The sequence below is a fragment of the Carcharodon carcharias genome, chromosome 5 (genome assembly GCF_017639515.1).
Source record: "Carcharodon carcharias isolate sCarCar2 chromosome 5, sCarCar2.pri, whole genome shotgun sequence".
Lineage (NCBI taxonomy): Eukaryota > Metazoa > Chordata > Chondrichthyes > Lamniformes > Lamnidae > Carcharodon > Carcharodon carcharias.
In genome coordinates this window covers 96925234-96941835 of record NC_054471.1, presented here as the reverse complement: position 1 = coordinate 96941835, position 16602 = coordinate 96925234, and the positions used below count along the sequence as shown (strand labels likewise).

Genomic DNA, 16602 nt, shown 5'->3' with positions numbered 1-16602 from the left:
AAAGACAGAGATGAGGAGAATTTTTTTTTTTCTCAGGGGGTCATTCATATGTGGAATTCTCTTCCCCAAAAAGCAGCGGAGACTGGGTCACTGAATTTACTCAAGGCAGAGTTAGGTAGATTTTAGATAGACAAGGGAGTCAAGGATTATGGTGTGTGTGTGTGTGTGGGGTGGGGGGTGGTGGTGTGTGCACACAGGGAAAGTAGAGTTGAGACCATAACCAAATCAGCCATGATCTTATTGAATGGTAAAACAGGCTACCAGAGCTGAATGGCCTACTCCTGCTCCTAAGTCCTATGTCCCTATTCACTTTCCCTAGAGGGACACATCTCATTTACCTAAGCACAGAGAACTTGGGTGCAAGTTGCAAATTGCCACAACTTGGCACCCCCAAGTTTGAGCAGGGGCCTCTGAAATTTAAGAGCTAAAGTCACATAACTTATCAAAGCACATTAGTTAACATTTCACTGCTTGCGCAATTAAGATTAACTTACTCATTAGAGCAACAGCTTGTATGGTTATCTGCAGCCAATTGAGAAGAATCCCAATCCCTAGTGACAGGTTGACTCATTCAGGCCCTGTTAATCTGTATGTATGGCTGGTCATTTTTTAACAATGCCTTAGAATATTGAATACATGCCTGGGGCTGAGATAGTGGAACATAGATACTCTGGAATACAAGAATCAACTTGGATCTTAATAACCCATACCTAAGCATGTAATCTCAGCCCAAGAACTCCAAAAGACAATCCACTTGCTAATTGAAACTGTGCAGGGCTGTGTCTAAAAGTAGGCACAGTTGATCCATTAAGCTGCCTACCCACTCTGTTCCAGATCAGCAAGTTTGGCTTTATCATGGGATTGCCTCATCAATAACACTTCGCAAATTTACTTCGGGAACTCAAACCGTAGTTTCTTTGGAACGTTATACAAAGCTTTATTGGTAAATAGATCTAAAATCCGATCTGTGGCTGGAGTCAGATAACCATCAATAAAATGGAACTTGTAAATCTTACCTTGAACTCCTGCAGTTTCGACATCAATACAGGCATATGTCTGACAAGGAGAGGATGCTTTTGTCGCTTTACTTGTTTCCCATCATCCTCTGCACAAAACCAGCCCAGCTGGTTTTCATCCCCTATTTTAAGAAGGGGAAAAGAAGAGGATAAAATTGAAAATTTACTACTGGCGTTTTTTTTACATTCTGAAATATATTTATATTAGAAACTTCAGAGACATACCAATAAATCATATGGATATTTCATGAATACTAATTGCTCAATACACATGCTTCATTTTGAGAAGGAATGACTTTCTAATTCTGATGTTTCAAAAATCAGAATTTTGTCCAAGTGATCATATCCTTTCAGTTGTTTCTTGTATGATGATAATGATGATAAGACACATAGCTGGGTGTTAAATGTAGAATCCAAAATATTAGCAGAAAGAGAAAAAAAATCACTTGTTTGACTAGCAATGCGCATCTTCTGCCAACGAAAACTTACCAAGGGCCAATTTGGCCATCTGTAAACTACTCATCCAGGAGAGTTTGTTTGTTGGAGTAAATGTATTAAACACTGCTGTGAAAAATGAAGGTCTTCCAGATCTGCAACAAAAAAGACATATCAGACATTTTGAACAATACTTTAAAAGTTGTTGATTAATAACATTCTTAAACGCAGTACCTTAATTTAAAATAGTAGCTTTGACTTCTGTTAGCACCAAAAGATGCATTAGATATCACTTACATATGGTGTCCAATTGGTAAGGTACAAGTGCAAGATCTCTATGCCAAGATATATCTGTTCAACATACTGAGCTAAATATTGCCTTTTGCACACATGGTGTGGTCTCGACATCCTTCTGCAATTTGGAACATCCATACACTTGCAAAATTTTTTCCCTAGGTTTGTACATTACTCCTTTCTATTATCAAGGGCACTTCCTATGCCAAATATGCATAACTTATTTCTGTTTAGTAGGTCAATGCTTCCAAACACTTGTCTTCAATTGGTCACATTGAAGAGTTTTTAAAAGGTATCAGTGAGATAATAAAAAATTTAAGAATAAAGAGAACAAGCAAAGATTTATTGAATACATATCAAATAGACCCTGAAATGGGGTCACTAATGATGCATTTCAAATCTTGTAAATGTTATTACTAATTCTTTGTTCTGCACCTCTCCATGACACTGTGGGTAGCATCATTGCAATTTCTGCAGCTGGTGGTGGAGCATTTTCATTTTCATGCAACAGAACAGAAATAAGAATTGATGTAAAATAAAAACGTACACCGTCCTTGAAGAATTTAAACCTTCACAGTTTTTGTGCACCAGAGCTCCAAATCCATGTCCTTGGACTTCCTCACTTATAATTAAAACAGAAAGTATACTTCACATATATTGGTTTATTAAAAAAACATTTAATGCATTTTAAGAAATAGGTGGCATTCCAAAAATAAAATGATCAAAAGGAGTCTGTTGTATATGTGTCATGCACCTAGAGGACAGGCACTATCTAACCCTTTGAGAAAGCATATGGCAATACCTGGCAGTTGGTCTGAGACAATCTTATCTAATTTAAAATAGAATTTCAAAATAGTACAAGCTCTGACAGATGTCAACAATCAACAGAGAAACTCTGAATCAAAATGACTGGTGGAACACGTAAAAAAGGTAATTAATTTGTGAATCCAAACATTAAAAAATACTTAATTTATAATGATGTTGCAATCTCAAAAGGCTCATAAGCATCAATGTGATTCAAAATGATTGAAAAATGCAGCAACTCCACTCTCCCTTTGGGATCCCTACGTGCTCAATATTAGAATATGCTCAATACCAACTTGTCTGGTTTTCCAGGCAGCTGCAGTTGAATTCTACAGCGATCTGCTGCCCTTATTTCTTCTTCTTTTTTAAATATGAGTTTCTGAAGGCCTGCTGTCCAATCCTGGCTCACAATTGGATTTAAATTCTGTAACAAAGATTTGTAACAGTAAGTGAATTAATAAGAGTATTCACACAAAGCAGATCTAAAGGCATTAATTAAAATTACTAATTTATACCAGGTACTAACTCTATTATAAAATTTTTTTTTTGAAGATGGCAGATGGGTAGCTCAGGAATTGTATGCAATTCCTGTAGGAACTTCAGGACACTTCATGTGCCTTGGAGAACCACGTGTGCAGGAAGTGTCTCCAGCTCTGAGCTTGAGCTCAGGATTTCTGATCTCGGTGGACATGCTGTAGTCACTGCAGAGCATCAGACAAGATGAAAGTCTCTCAGATCATATGTTCCAGGAGGTGGTTGTCCCACAGGCAGTAGGAATTCAGGATAGTAGATGGGTGACCATCCAGGAAGGAGGAGGAGGTACAGAGGTCTTCATGGTGTGTGCCACTTAGGGTGAGCAACTTTCACAATAAACTAACAAGGGACAATTTGGCATGGCTGTAGGAGTGGGGGGAGGGGGTGGCTGGAGAGAGCTTGGAGGGTCGGGGGCCAGACAACTTTTGTACTTCGCATGATGATACTAATGGCCGCGCGACCCACACACTCCTCTGATACTGCTAGCTTGAACTCCAGCTCAACAGCCCCCATCAAAGGTCGTCAACATGCCACAATGCATGCACTGACCGAAAGACCAACAACAGAGACAGCAAGTGTTGAGCTGCTATGGTTAGATCTTCAGGTGCAAGTGAGGAAGTTAACACAGCAGGATCTCAAAAGGTCAGTATCTATAGATTACTTCCAGGCACTAATGAGAGTAGAGGGAGGAATGTAGAGAGGATCAATGCATGTCTTGAAGGATCGTACAGGAGAGAGAGAGCTTCAGATCCTTGGGGCAGTTCGATCAGTTCTACTGCAGGTGGGACCTATTTAAAAGGAATGAGTTGCACCGCAACAGGACTGAGGCCAACGTGTTTGTTAGTGTGGTTGAGGAGAGCTCAAACTAATTTGGCAGGGGACAGGTAGAAATAGAAAAGAGGACTAAAGTGCATAAAGGAGCCAAAGTATTGGATAGTACTAGAGAAGGAAGTAGCATCATATTAGATAGAAGCCGACTAAGATGGTCCACAGGGAATACAGGTTTACAATATGTAAATGCACAGTGTTGTGAATAAGGTTGGTAGCCATATGGGAATATGATGTAACGGCAATAATGGAAACACAGCTGAAGCGTGAGGTCTGAGTGTATAATATTCAAGGAATACAAAATGTTCAGAAAAAAACAGGGAAGGAAAAAATGTTGGGGTAGCAGTATTGATTAGGGAAGACATTGTAGTGTTGAAGAGAGAAGATATCCTTGAGGAGGCAAGGAGCGAATCCATTTGGTTAGAATTGAGAAGCAAAAAGGGTATGATCATGCTGTTGGGGGTACTCTAAAGGCCTCCAAATACTGAGAAATAAAGGAGCAAATTTGTTGGGAAATCACAGATGTACAATAACTATATAGAGTGGTGATATGGGGGGATTTTAACATTAGCCCAACTGGTCTTTAGGTAATTAGAGTGCAGGTTTAGGAGGGGGGAGAATTTCTGAAATGTGTTCAGGAGAACTTCATTGACCAGTATGTTCTTGATCCAATTAAGAAGGAGGCATTGCTGGGTCTGGTACTGGGGAATGAGATTCACCAAATGAACCAGGTATCTGTGGGGATACACCTTGTAACATAAGGTTTTGGTTAGTAACAGAAAAAGAACAAGGAACTTCTAACCTGGAAGAGGGCCAACTACAATGGGAAGAAAGGGGACCTAGCCAAGGCATAATTGATCCAAAAACTGTCAGGAAAATCTGCAATGAAACAATGGATAATCTTTCACACTAAAGTCCCATGCGAGCCCACTAAATCCTTGAGGTACCACTGAATTATGGTGGGTTCAGGGATAATTGATTTTAAGTGACTCATTGATGAGCCTAATTGACATCCCGCCACCAGTGGGCAGGATTTCCATGTTGGGCCCTTCCTGTGACCTACCAAATTAGGGACAGTTTTCCCAACATCAGTAATTGGATGCGGATACTCCCACCCACATCTTGCAGCCCGCCCTGCAATCATGTCCACTCTGGTGGGCTCAATTAAATTCCATCCAATGAACGATTTCAAAATAGAAAAGAATCTAGTCAACATGAAGAAAATTTCTTTTTTTTTTAAAAACACATAGCGAGTTATTATGATTTGGCACGCAGTGACTTTTAAGAGAGACTTGGATAAATACTTGAACAGGAGAAGTCTGCAGGACTGTAGAGAGGGTACAGAGGAGTGGGACAAATTAGACAGCTCTTTTATAGAGCTGATACAGAGACACTAAGCTGAATGAGCTCCTTCTGTGCTGCATGATTCTATGATATCTCCATGATCATTTTCTTGGCTATTTTATCAAACATATAAATTAGATTAACTGGCCCATTGCTCTAAATTTACAATTCCTGACTGTTCTATCAGACCAACATCTGATGCCCTCTAGCAGACCAACTGTATTTATTAACTCCTGAGAATGCTAACCAGAGATCCATTTAATCCTTTACTGATATATCTGAAGAATTTAGGATGCATTCCATGTGGTCCTAATTTGTTCAAGTCCATACGTTTAGATCTTGGACAAGTCAAGTTTAAAGAGACGCACAAGCCAAAAAGACTGCATTTGAAATTTTCACTCTTCAATACAGCAGAGGAGTTTAACGCCATCTTCTATATTGGAGAGGGGTTTAACACATTTACGGGATATGGGCATTGCTGCTAGGCCAGCATTTATTGCCAATCCCTAATTGCCCTTGAGAAGGTGGTGGTGAACTGCCTTCTTGAACTGCTGTAGTCCATGCGGTGTAGGTACACTGACAGCGCTATTAAGGTGTGAGTGCCAGGGTTTTGACCCAGCGACAGTGAAGGAATGGCAATATATTTCCAAGTCAGGATGGTGAGTGGCTTGGAGGCGAACTTCCTGGTGTGGTGTTCCCATCTATCTGCCATCCTTGTCCGTCTTGACGGTAGTGGTCGTGGGTCTGAAAAGTGCTGCCTAAGGAGCCTTGATGAGTTTCTGCACTGTGTGTCTGAGGTGGAGGGAACGAATGTTTTTGGAAGGGTTGTCAACCAAGTCTGCTACTTTGTCTTGGATGGTGTCAAGCTTCTTGAGTGCTGTTGGAGCTGGACTCATCCAGGCAAGCGGAGAGTATTCCATCACACTTCTGTAGATGGTGGACAGGCTTGGGGGAGTGAGAAGGTGATTTACTCGCCGCAGGATCCCTAGCCTCTGACCTGCTCTTGTAGCCACAGTATTTATATGGCTAATCCAGTTCAGTTTCTGGTCAATGGTAACTCCCAGGATGTTGGTAGTTGGGGAATTCAGCGATGGTAGTGCCACGGAATGTCAAGGAGTGATGGTTAGATTCTTTCTTGCTGGAGGGGTCATTGCCTAGAACTTGTGTGGTGTGAATATTACTTGCCACATGTCAGCCTAAGTCTAGATTTTGTCTAGGTCTTGCTGCATTTGGGCACGGACTGCTTCAGTATCTGAGGAGGTGCGAATGGTGCTGAACATTGTGCAATCATCAGTGAACATGCCTACTTCTGACCTTATGATGGAAAGAAGGTCATTGATGAAGCTGCTGAAGATGGTTGGGAGAATATCCAGGGGATGTTTTTAATTATTAACAAAAATATAAATCTTTAAACATAGAATAGTTGCGTTTTACCATACCTGATAATTTCCTTTAAGTGTACCAACAAGCTGTGTAATCTGGCCAACCACACTTAAATCGTGCATTAGATTTTGTAAATCCTGATACAGCTGGCCTGGTCCCATATACAGTTTGTCTGGAAAAATGAAGTTGAAATTTATGAGGAGCGGGTTAATAGAACAAAGTAAAATTTCACCGATAAAACATACCAAGACACAATAAAATTGTTGCCGTAGTCTGAACACCAGGTTATTAATGTCACAATAAATCAGAATAATTTTACAAAATGGTTACTACAATAATGTGTTAAAAGTTGAGAGTAATTCTTGTGAACAGCCCAGATTTTTTGGTCAGCGGTGTTTATCGCTGTCCTCAAAGAAAGCTAATTATAAAGATCTAATTATAAAGATCAGTGGTGAGGATTTCCTCTTTCCTAATATTAATTTCATCCTGACAGTAGCTATAGGGTATCACCGGTGTTCAGCTACGCTAACATCAACAAGCAGGCTAAATAGCCAATCATACTGAAGGATTCTCACAACCTGCAAACTAGGAAGTAAAAAATATTAATTATCTTTCACTTTTTAAACATTTTACAGAAAATAAAATGAAGAATGGGACATAGACATGGGATTAAGATAGAAGTAAAACAAACTTCAAAAACAAATAATTGTTTTAAACAGCAATGGAATTTTATCAAATTGGAGGACTTTGACAATTAGTTTTTCAGGACCAGAGAGGTTGTTCAGCAATTATTTGAACTTAGTACACCATTACAAATGCAGGGCTGGATTTCACAGACCACCTGCCAGTGTGTTTGATGGTGGGGGTGTCTCAAAATAAAGCACTAGGCCTTTGAAAAGCATTTCCGCCCACCCCCGGCCTAACTCCCATAATTACAGTGGACAGGGAAGAAGTCAGGCAGCCCGCCCGACTTTGGGCCTATTGAGGCCCTTATGTAGCCAAATAATGGCCACTTTACAGCCTCTTTCCACCTCCACTGCTACATTACCTGTGGCAGAGGAAAGTGGATGCTAGGTGGGTAGCCTCTAAACTTTCACTGCATGGGCTGCTGTTGGGCAAGAAGGTGGGACCTCCTTTGGGGATCCCCTGTGTCCATCAGAGGCAGCACCCCCCCTCCCCTTTAACCCTCCTCTCTGACCTTTCAATCTTGACCCTCCCACACACCCCTCACTAGGATCTGCCAGCAGGCCTGTCCAAAAGCCCAGACTTGCCACTGCTCAATCCTGGGACTGCTAGGACTACAGAGCTACTGAGCGGCAGCTCTCTAGGTAGGGACCTACTTCCAGATGGGGACGGAAGTCTCGCCCTGAAACAGGCTTTTGGGCAGGTAGGCTGACGACGGAGTTTTCCATCAGGGGAGGCTGGAAATATGGTACCTTGTAAAGTCCAGCTGACAGTTATATCTCATTCAGTAAGGTGTTACACTTCTTCAAGGGCTTTTACAACAAAACTTATAGCGCAAAGTTGGAAGTTTACATCAATTCAAGTGATCTCTAAAGATTCCCAGCTGAGGAGACTTCAACAGCACACCCTGTAGAAGAGGGAATCACTGAGAGCAAGTTTCAGGTTTTCACAGGTGAAAATTGAGAGGGAGGTGGTACTGGAAAGGCTGACTATGCCTCTGGTCCAGGTGGTTTGCAACCCAGGTTGCTAAAGGAACTGGCAATGGAGAAAGCAGAAAGGCTTGCCAGAATCTTCCAATCTTCCCTAGAGACGGGGGAGATGCCAGAGGATTGGACAGTGGTGAACATGACACACTTATTCAAGAAAGGATGTAAGGACTGACCTGACAACTGCAGGCCAGTTAATCTGGCATCAATAGTGGGTAAGATTTTAGAAACAACAGTCAGGGGAAAAATTTAAGAGGCCCTTGGGGAAGTTTGATTAATTAAGGAGAGCCAGCACCAATTTGTAGTCAAGCATGATCTGTCTTTTAATCAGTTTGGCTACTTTGATGCAGTAACAGAGAAAATTGATGAAGGGAATGTGGTCAATATGGATTTTAAGAAAAAGCTGAACAAAGTACTACATAAAAGGCTGGTTAGGCTCGTGAAATAAGAGTGCCCATTTGGATAAAAAAACAAATTGGCTTAAGGACAGAAAACAGTGAGTCATGGTAAATGGTTAGTTATTTTTCAGACTGAAGGATGGTAGTCAGCAGTCTTCCCCAAGGATCAGGGCTGGGATGGCTGCCCTTTTTTGCTATACATAAAGGACTTGGATCTTAAAATACAGAGTAGAATTTCAAAATATGGAGGAGTGGCAAACAGCGAGGATGATACAAACTGTCTGCAACATGACATGGCCAGCAAAATGGGCAGACAAGCGACAGGTAGAATATATAGAGAAATGTGAGGCAATGTATTTTGGCAGAAGGGATAGGGAGAGGCAAGATAGGCTAAATGGCACAATCCTAAGGAGTGTTCAGGGACAGAGGGACCTGAAGGTGTACGTGCATCGATCTTTGAAGGTGGCACAACATATTGAGAAGGGGAGGCATTGAGTAGAGAGTTCCGCTGACCTTTATCAAATACTGGCTAGGCCCCAACTACAGTACTACATCCAGTACTGAGCACTTAGAAAGAAAGTGAGAGGTGCAGAAGAGATTCACCAGAACGGTTCCAGGGATAGAGGATTTTAGATACAATGTTAGGTTGGAAGAGTTGGAATTGCCTCCTAGGAGCAAAGGGGATTGAGGGGAGATTGATAAAAGTGTACAAGGTTATGACAGGTTTGAATAAAATAGACAAGGAAAAACCGTTCCCATGAGCTGATAATACAAGTACAAGGGGGACAGGCAATTAAGCTGTTGGGCAAGAGATGCAGGAGGAATGTGAGGAGGAACTTTTTTTTTATGCAGCAAGTAGTAGTGATGTGGAACTTTCTGCCCATGAGGGTGGAGGAAGCAGAACTATATTGCCGTTCCTTCACTGTTGCTGGGTCAAAATCCTGGAACTCCTTTCCTAACAGCACTGTGGGTGTACCTACACCACATAGACTGCAGCAGTTCAAGAAGGCAACTCACCACCACCTTCTCAAGTGCAATTAGGGATGGGCAATAAATGCTGGCCTAGCCAGCGAAGCCCAAATCCCATGAATGAATGAAAAAATAATCAATAATTTCAAAAGGAAATTGGATGGCTACTTGAAGGAAGTAAACCTGCAGGGCTACAGGGATTGAACGAGGGGAATGGGGTTGACTGGATTGCTCTGCAGAGAACTAGCATGGACCTGATGGGCTGAAGGGCCTTCTTCTGTGCCATCAATGATTCTATGCGCAGACACCAGAAGTTTCTGTCAGTTTCATGACTGTAAGACAAATGCTGACAGTTTTGTCACCATTACAACTGCAAAATGAGGGCCATGGATCTTTATAACAATTTAAACTTTGCACATCACAACAAGTGAGAAAATAAAAAATCTGGATAATGTAGAATTGAAGGTTTTAAATGTTAATCAAAACTCATACGAATTTCAAACAATGTGTGGTTTTAGCAGTAATACACAACTGAATTTGAAATTTCCCTTCCTGCTTGGTAATTTCACACGAATGCATACCCATCCAGATATTACAACTATACGAGGTCTAGTTTGAATTAGAATGTAAAACCTCATCTTAATTTGACTGGCTAACTGTATAATTCAGTCCAACTGCAGCTGTGAAATATCCTTGAGTCTTGAAGGAAGTTTCATTCAAAGTTGCAATAAAGCCAAAAGAAGCCCAATAGCTCCATGAGTTAAATGCACCTTTATATGGAAGTTCTTGTTGTTACTGCATGCAAGCATTACACTTGCCCATTTCACAATCGTTGTGTTATGTCTGAAAGTGGCAGAAACCTTTAACATCTGACAGGACTTTAATGAACAGAAGTAACTTGATTTAGTTCCCGATGGAGCCATACAATCACATACTTTGCACAACAGAAATACATGTTCTAAACAAAATCATGGCAATAAAGATGATAGATGGTCTGTCCCTTTAATTTATACAATTAAGTTTTAACCTCATCATATATTTTATGCAGAGTCTAAACTTTCAGTGCCTAGACACATGTACTTTGTGTGCCTTGCTTGGTAACTGAAAGCGTGTACAAAGGAACTACTGTTATACTTGTGATCCGGTCTGTTATAAAGGAATAAGTCAATCTATTACGTATGCTGTGAGCAAACATTGCCAAATCAGAATCCCAAAAAGCACCTTTATCAAAGGTTTCTCTTACCGGCTGCAAACAAGACATGTTTTTAGAGATCTAGAACAGTTGTGGCAGTAGCAAAATACTGTGGATAGTCTCTCAAATATTTCCTAGACCATTTTCAACATAGTAAACACCAGCTTCATTGCCCAGAAGGAGAACTTGCTGTAGCAAGCATAGATATTAGGATTATAAATTTAGCTGATTTGTCTAAAATACTACAAAATATGTACTGCTTTTTGAATTAAAAACAAAACCCTAAACTAATTAAAATATACAAATCTGAAATATTTTATGCTGTGCTTTGAAACTATTTGGGGAACAGCAAGCAAAAGACCCTACGAATTCCAGCAATCCTTTAATTCTAGTTTTTAACCTCGATTCATAATTGAAATTTTTAAAACTGGTTACAACAATTTAAAAATTGCACAACAGGGAAAATCAGTATCTAGAGTTATATTCGGGATTGAAATCTAGATTTAAATGGGAAGCAAATGTGTGTCTCACTGGTTGTTTATGTATTATTTTAGGATCAATGCTTCTTCAAATGCACTCTGCGGGTTCTAAAGGGGATCGACGTATGAGACATGAAGCAAATATTCTCTGAAAATTTCAGAGTGAATCTGCTAATCTATATTGGCGACAGCTCAGTTGACCTGCAGCCCCTCCCACATTTTGTGTGTACTGATAGAAGTTTGCAAAGGACAAAAGTACAAAAAAGATGAACATGTGCAATAGACCCAGAAGTAACAGAGTTGAAACACTTTCCACTAGGAGTAAACTCTTTTAAAAAATAAAAATAGTAACATTCCTTTGGAAATAAAATGGGTTCATGTAGTGAATTCTGAAATAGTTTAAATGAACTACACCATCTCAAAAAATGGCACTGTCCCAAGCAAAAAAAAAATCAAGATTTAATAATACACGAGTTCTCTGTTTTTTATAAAGAGGAATGTTAGATCCAAATGTCTTTTTTATTAAAGGTGATTTACATACTGTTTGCTACTACAGATGTGATAAAGTTGCCAAGCCAAAATAAATATGCAAAAATAAATTGCCTGATGGGTAATTCCTTTCATAGCTACAACTTCCATCTCCTCGCCAACTCAACTTTATATTATAAGTGTATCTCTACACTTCTGTCTCTACACGTTTTGCAAAAATACTGTCCTGCATGTTTCCACCACCCCCAGCGTGATCAGGTCCATCACAAATAAACCATAGTCTGAAAGTAATTAGTACACTTTTAATTTTGTGATTGCAATTATGTGCTACAGTAATTTTGCATTTGTCTCACAAATACAAATATTACATCCAAAAATCAAGTTACAGTAACTTACAGCTGGAGTTTAGAATACCATATAAATTCTCTTCTATAATCTAACAGCAGTTGCTAAATCAAAGGTCTTCAGAACATACAATTACCGAACACTCAACAGCAAATATTTCTTTGCAAGTGCTGATAAAACAAGTTTAATGCTCCACTCCAAAGAATTAAAGGTTTTGCTCTCTAACTGTTTCATCTGAACAAAAATAAAAGTTTTTCTTTAGCATCATTTTGAATTAGTGACAATAAATTTATGACAGAAGAAAAAAATGTCAAATATCTGTCCATGACAATCCTTTTGCCTTCAAGTAGCACAAGCTAAAAGATACCCAAGAGCATTTTGGAAATACAAACAAGTAAATCAATCATATATTGCATAATTGTCTCCAAATAAAAATCAAGAACAATGTCCTCTTCATTTGTGATCCATATGGTTTTTCAAAAAAACCGTTTATAAATATTTTTTGTGAATTGGCATACAGATTGTCCTCTACATACTCATTGCAATCAGGACTCAAGACATAAAGATCACAAAGTGAAACTTGTATATTATGGACACATTAGCAACTAGCATTAGGTGTTTTTTTTTTGCAGGTGCCCTTATTTTCTCCATGGTTATCGAATGTACTATAAATATCTTTGCTCAACAATCTTGAAGAACCAGCTGAGATTACAATCTGTATCTAGTGAGCAGCAACAATGCTAAGAATCACCCTCCCACACACCAGTGTTCAGCTCTGCTACCAGCCTAAATTCGTGTTTCATTGCAAACCACTCGCACTTGGAGCACAATGTAACTTTGGTAATGAACCAAGTTTCTCTGATCTATTTACCAGCATTAGGACAGTCGTGGGCCCAAACAAAAAAGGGAAAATGTAAAGATAGGTTTTGCAGTTATTCAAAGTTAGTGAAGCGAAGTCTTCAAACAGATCGAGAATATTTGGGACAGAAAACACAACAGTGGTCACATTTGCATTGGAATGAAACTGTTTTCTGGTTGAGCAGTGAGTCTGCAGAGAGACTGACTGACAGCTAGGAGTCTCAGGCCTGTTCATCACTTTGTTAAGCAGCAGAGGGACAGAGAAACAAGACAGGCAGCTACCTTCACTCCTCAAAGTCAAAGTTTCTGAAAGAAGTGGATCAAGCATCAAAAGGCAAGGGAAAGACGACAACTAAAGACAGGGACAGTGGAGAGGAGTTGCCAGCTGTCTCTGAAGGAGTGTATGGATGCACCGCTGGGACAGGGAGTGAAGGCCCCTCTTGCAGTTTGCATGTGTTTTCCTGAATACTGGAGAGTAGAGTTGCCAACTCTGGTTGAAGGTAATCCTGGAAGTTGACTAAATGATGTCTAATCATGCAATGCATGATCATAAGCCCTTATTCCCCAGTCTTCATTTCCTCGCCCCCCCCAACCCCCATTGCTGATTCCATGGCTTCCCACTAATTGCAAACTGCCAAGCTCCTCCCCCAATGCCGACACCTGCACTCCACCAGCCTGACGACCAATTCTCCCAATCTCTTGACTGCTAGGTACCCCACCCCGTTTGCCAACCATTGAATGTTCGCGACACACCAAGCAGCCCTGGCAATTAAATAGGTTGAGCAAGGAGGATTACACTTGGTTTATGAAAGCAACGGGTTTGATTAGTTATCAGCATGACTTAAAGCTCTAAATTATGAAAGACTCAGAACTGTGTAACCGGATTTGCATCAAAGAAAAGTTAGAGGAGACATGTTTTGGGTCTTAAAATTTTTAATTGCTTTTGATAAAAAATCTACTCCAAGTACTTCAAACATAAGCTAGAACTAGAAGACAGGAGCATAAAATTAACAATTAAGATTCAAGATTAGAAGTGATTTTTTTCTGAAGCAATAATGGATATGTCAGGTCACTTTTTCTACATCCCTTATCTCAAAAGATGTTAATTTTTGTCATGCTCAAATTACTTCTACATGAATCCAATTCTTAATATTTTCAAGCTGTTATCCTGCATATCCTAAACTACTTGTCTGATCAGTAGGTTATTTTAGCCTCTTTACTCTGTCCCTGAGATTTAAGATCTTGCAGGATTTTCCCATCTTCTCCAAAGGAATATATTACACTTCCATAACTCTTTCCAGTGTCAGTGAAAAGTCCATTTATTTTCTGTAAATCTTACTGATCTCCATGAAAATGTATTCAAATTTGCCCTCCAAGATGTTGTACATCATTCATATTTTTGGTCTTTATTACATCAAAAGTAACAGTGCAGTACGAAAGTTACGAGAATTCATATATTCACCCAATCAATATCTAAGCTGTCAGTTTCTCAAGTCAGCTACTCAATGGAAATCACCTCCCCCCTCAGTAGTTAATCCAATATATTATCTCGGAAATTTGTAACTTGAACGTTAATCCTTAAATATTTATGCAGCTATTGGCCTCTTTTTTTTGTCCTTTGAGGCGAAGATGACCATGTTCATCATCTAGGGTGTTTGGTCGGGTTTCGCTGGACATTTAGGTGCCTGCTAAGGCCAATCTGTGCATGGTAAGTTCTGCTACAAATAGCACAGAATGTCCCAGATGATTGAGTTTTGCACGAGTTGATGACTCAGGATTTCCTCTCCTTGCGTTCTCTCGGGGCAGGATTTCCCGGTCGATGTGCGGAGGGCAGGACTCGCAAGTCAATGCGTAAAATGACTCGGGATGACGTTGGGCAGAACTCCCGATGTCACCCCGTGTCATTTCAACATTCAGGTTAGCAAGGGTGCAGCCAAATCAGCTATGCATCCAGCGACCTGTCAACAGGCAATTGAGGCCATTTTAAAAGTAATTGCAGTAGTTAAAGGACCTGGCCGTCCAACCTTAAGGTTGGCTGGCAGGCCGGGAGTCATGGCGGGCTTCAGAAAAAGCATGAAACCTCATCCACGGGCAGGATGAGGTTTCAAGTAGGTTTTTAAAAATTTAATAGAAGTTTAACTAAAAGTGATGGACATGTCCCAACTCATGACAGTGTCACATGAGGGGACATGTCAGGGAAATTTTATTTTTCTATTTTTAACATTTTTGAATTTGGTGCCGATCTCCCTGAGGCAGCACCTAGCCTCAGGGAGATGAATGCGCTCTTTCGTGCACATGTGCGAAAGAGTGCACTCTCAGCTTAGGCAATCCCTCTCCGCCTGCACAGGGAGCACATAGCTCTTCCTGGTGGACGTCACGCTGGGCGGGCCCTAATTGGCGGCGATTGGAGGTGCACCTGCACACACTCGCTCTTGAACTCACCCCCCACCCCCGACCAGGGGGGGGATTCTTCCCTCTGACTCTGATATGCACTTGCTTTTGAAGGAGGCTGCACTGTTTTTCATTTGGTTGTGCCAGGTGCAGCAATCCTGGGCGAGCTTCTGCCAGGGCCTAAAGTCGATATTAAAACTCCGAAGTCAAACCTTCGGAGTGTCCTTGTAGCACGTCCTTTGACCACCGTGGGAGCGCCCCCAGACTCAAGCTCTCCATTGAAGATTCACTTTGGTAAGTGAATGTCAGGCATCTAGGCTACATGACTCAATTATGACTGTCTCAATTGGGTCTGGATGCTTGGCATGCCAGCTCAGGTGAGCTGGCATTTTGTCTTTCATTCTAAGTTTCAGAAGTTTCCGAAGGCATGACACTGGTACACAGTCTAAGTCTTGCATGCATACAGCAGAGTGGGCAGGGCTATTGCTCCATAGACTTTAAATTTAGTAGGCAGACTTATTCCTCTTCATTCCCGCACTGATGTTTAAAGCCTACCAAAGGCTACACTTGCTTTGGCAATTCTTGCATGTGTCTTGTTGTCAATGTAGATAGCTCAAGAGAGTGCTGCTGAGATTAGTGAACTTATCCACTGCTGACAGGTTCTGGTCATGGACTGAAACCTTGGGCTCAAGCCAGGGCTTTCCTGGAACAGGCTGGTACATTATTTCAGTTTTCTTCGTGCTGATGTTAAGGCCAAAGTTGTCGCACAAAATGGAGAACAAGCCCACGTTACATTGCATGTCAGCTCTGAACCCACAGCTAGTGCATAGTCATCGGCAAACGAGAAATCATGAGTTATGTCCTTGGTCTTTGCTGGAGTTGTCTCAGATTGAGCAGCCTCTCAATCATGCAATTTTGATTTTGATGTCAGGATCATCATCATCGGAAGGCATCGGAGAGCATGGCAGAGAAAAAATATGAGGACTGGTGCTAGCATGCAGCCCTGTTTAACTCCATTAATGACTGGGAATGGATCAGAAAACTCACCATTATCCAGGACACATGATAGCATACCATCATGGAAGTGGTGAACAATCATGATGAATTTCTCAGGGCAGCCAAATTTCTCCATTACCTTCCAAAGGCCCTCATGACTTACTATCAAAGGCCTTG

The 16602-nt window shown here is 40.8% G+C and overlaps 1 protein-coding gene across 5 annotated transcripts in view; it reads right to left on the bottom strand.

The window, feature by feature from the left end:
* The window catches only part of arhgef10 (Rho guanine nucleotide exchange factor (GEF) 10), a 397136-nt gene that overhangs the window by 118803 nt on the left and 261731 nt on the right, over positions 1 to 16602 (bottom strand). For 4 of the 5 annotated variants that reach the window (XM_041187543.1, XM_041187548.1, XM_041187544.1 and 1 more), the window contains 5 exons: positions 6695 to 6810; positions 2846 to 2973; positions 2293 to 2367; positions 1506 to 1606; positions 1017 to 1138 (listed from right to left, as the gene is read on the bottom strand). In XM_041187543.1, the coding sequence (XP_041043477.1) occupies positions 1017 to 1138; positions 1506 to 1606; positions 2293 to 2367; positions 2846 to 2973; positions 6695 to 6810 (542 nt within the window). The remainder of the gene's footprint in view (positions 1 to 1016; positions 1139 to 1505; positions 1607 to 2292; positions 2368 to 2845; positions 2974 to 6694; positions 6811 to 16602) is intronic. The other variant, XM_041187546.1, reaches the window with a different exon arrangement.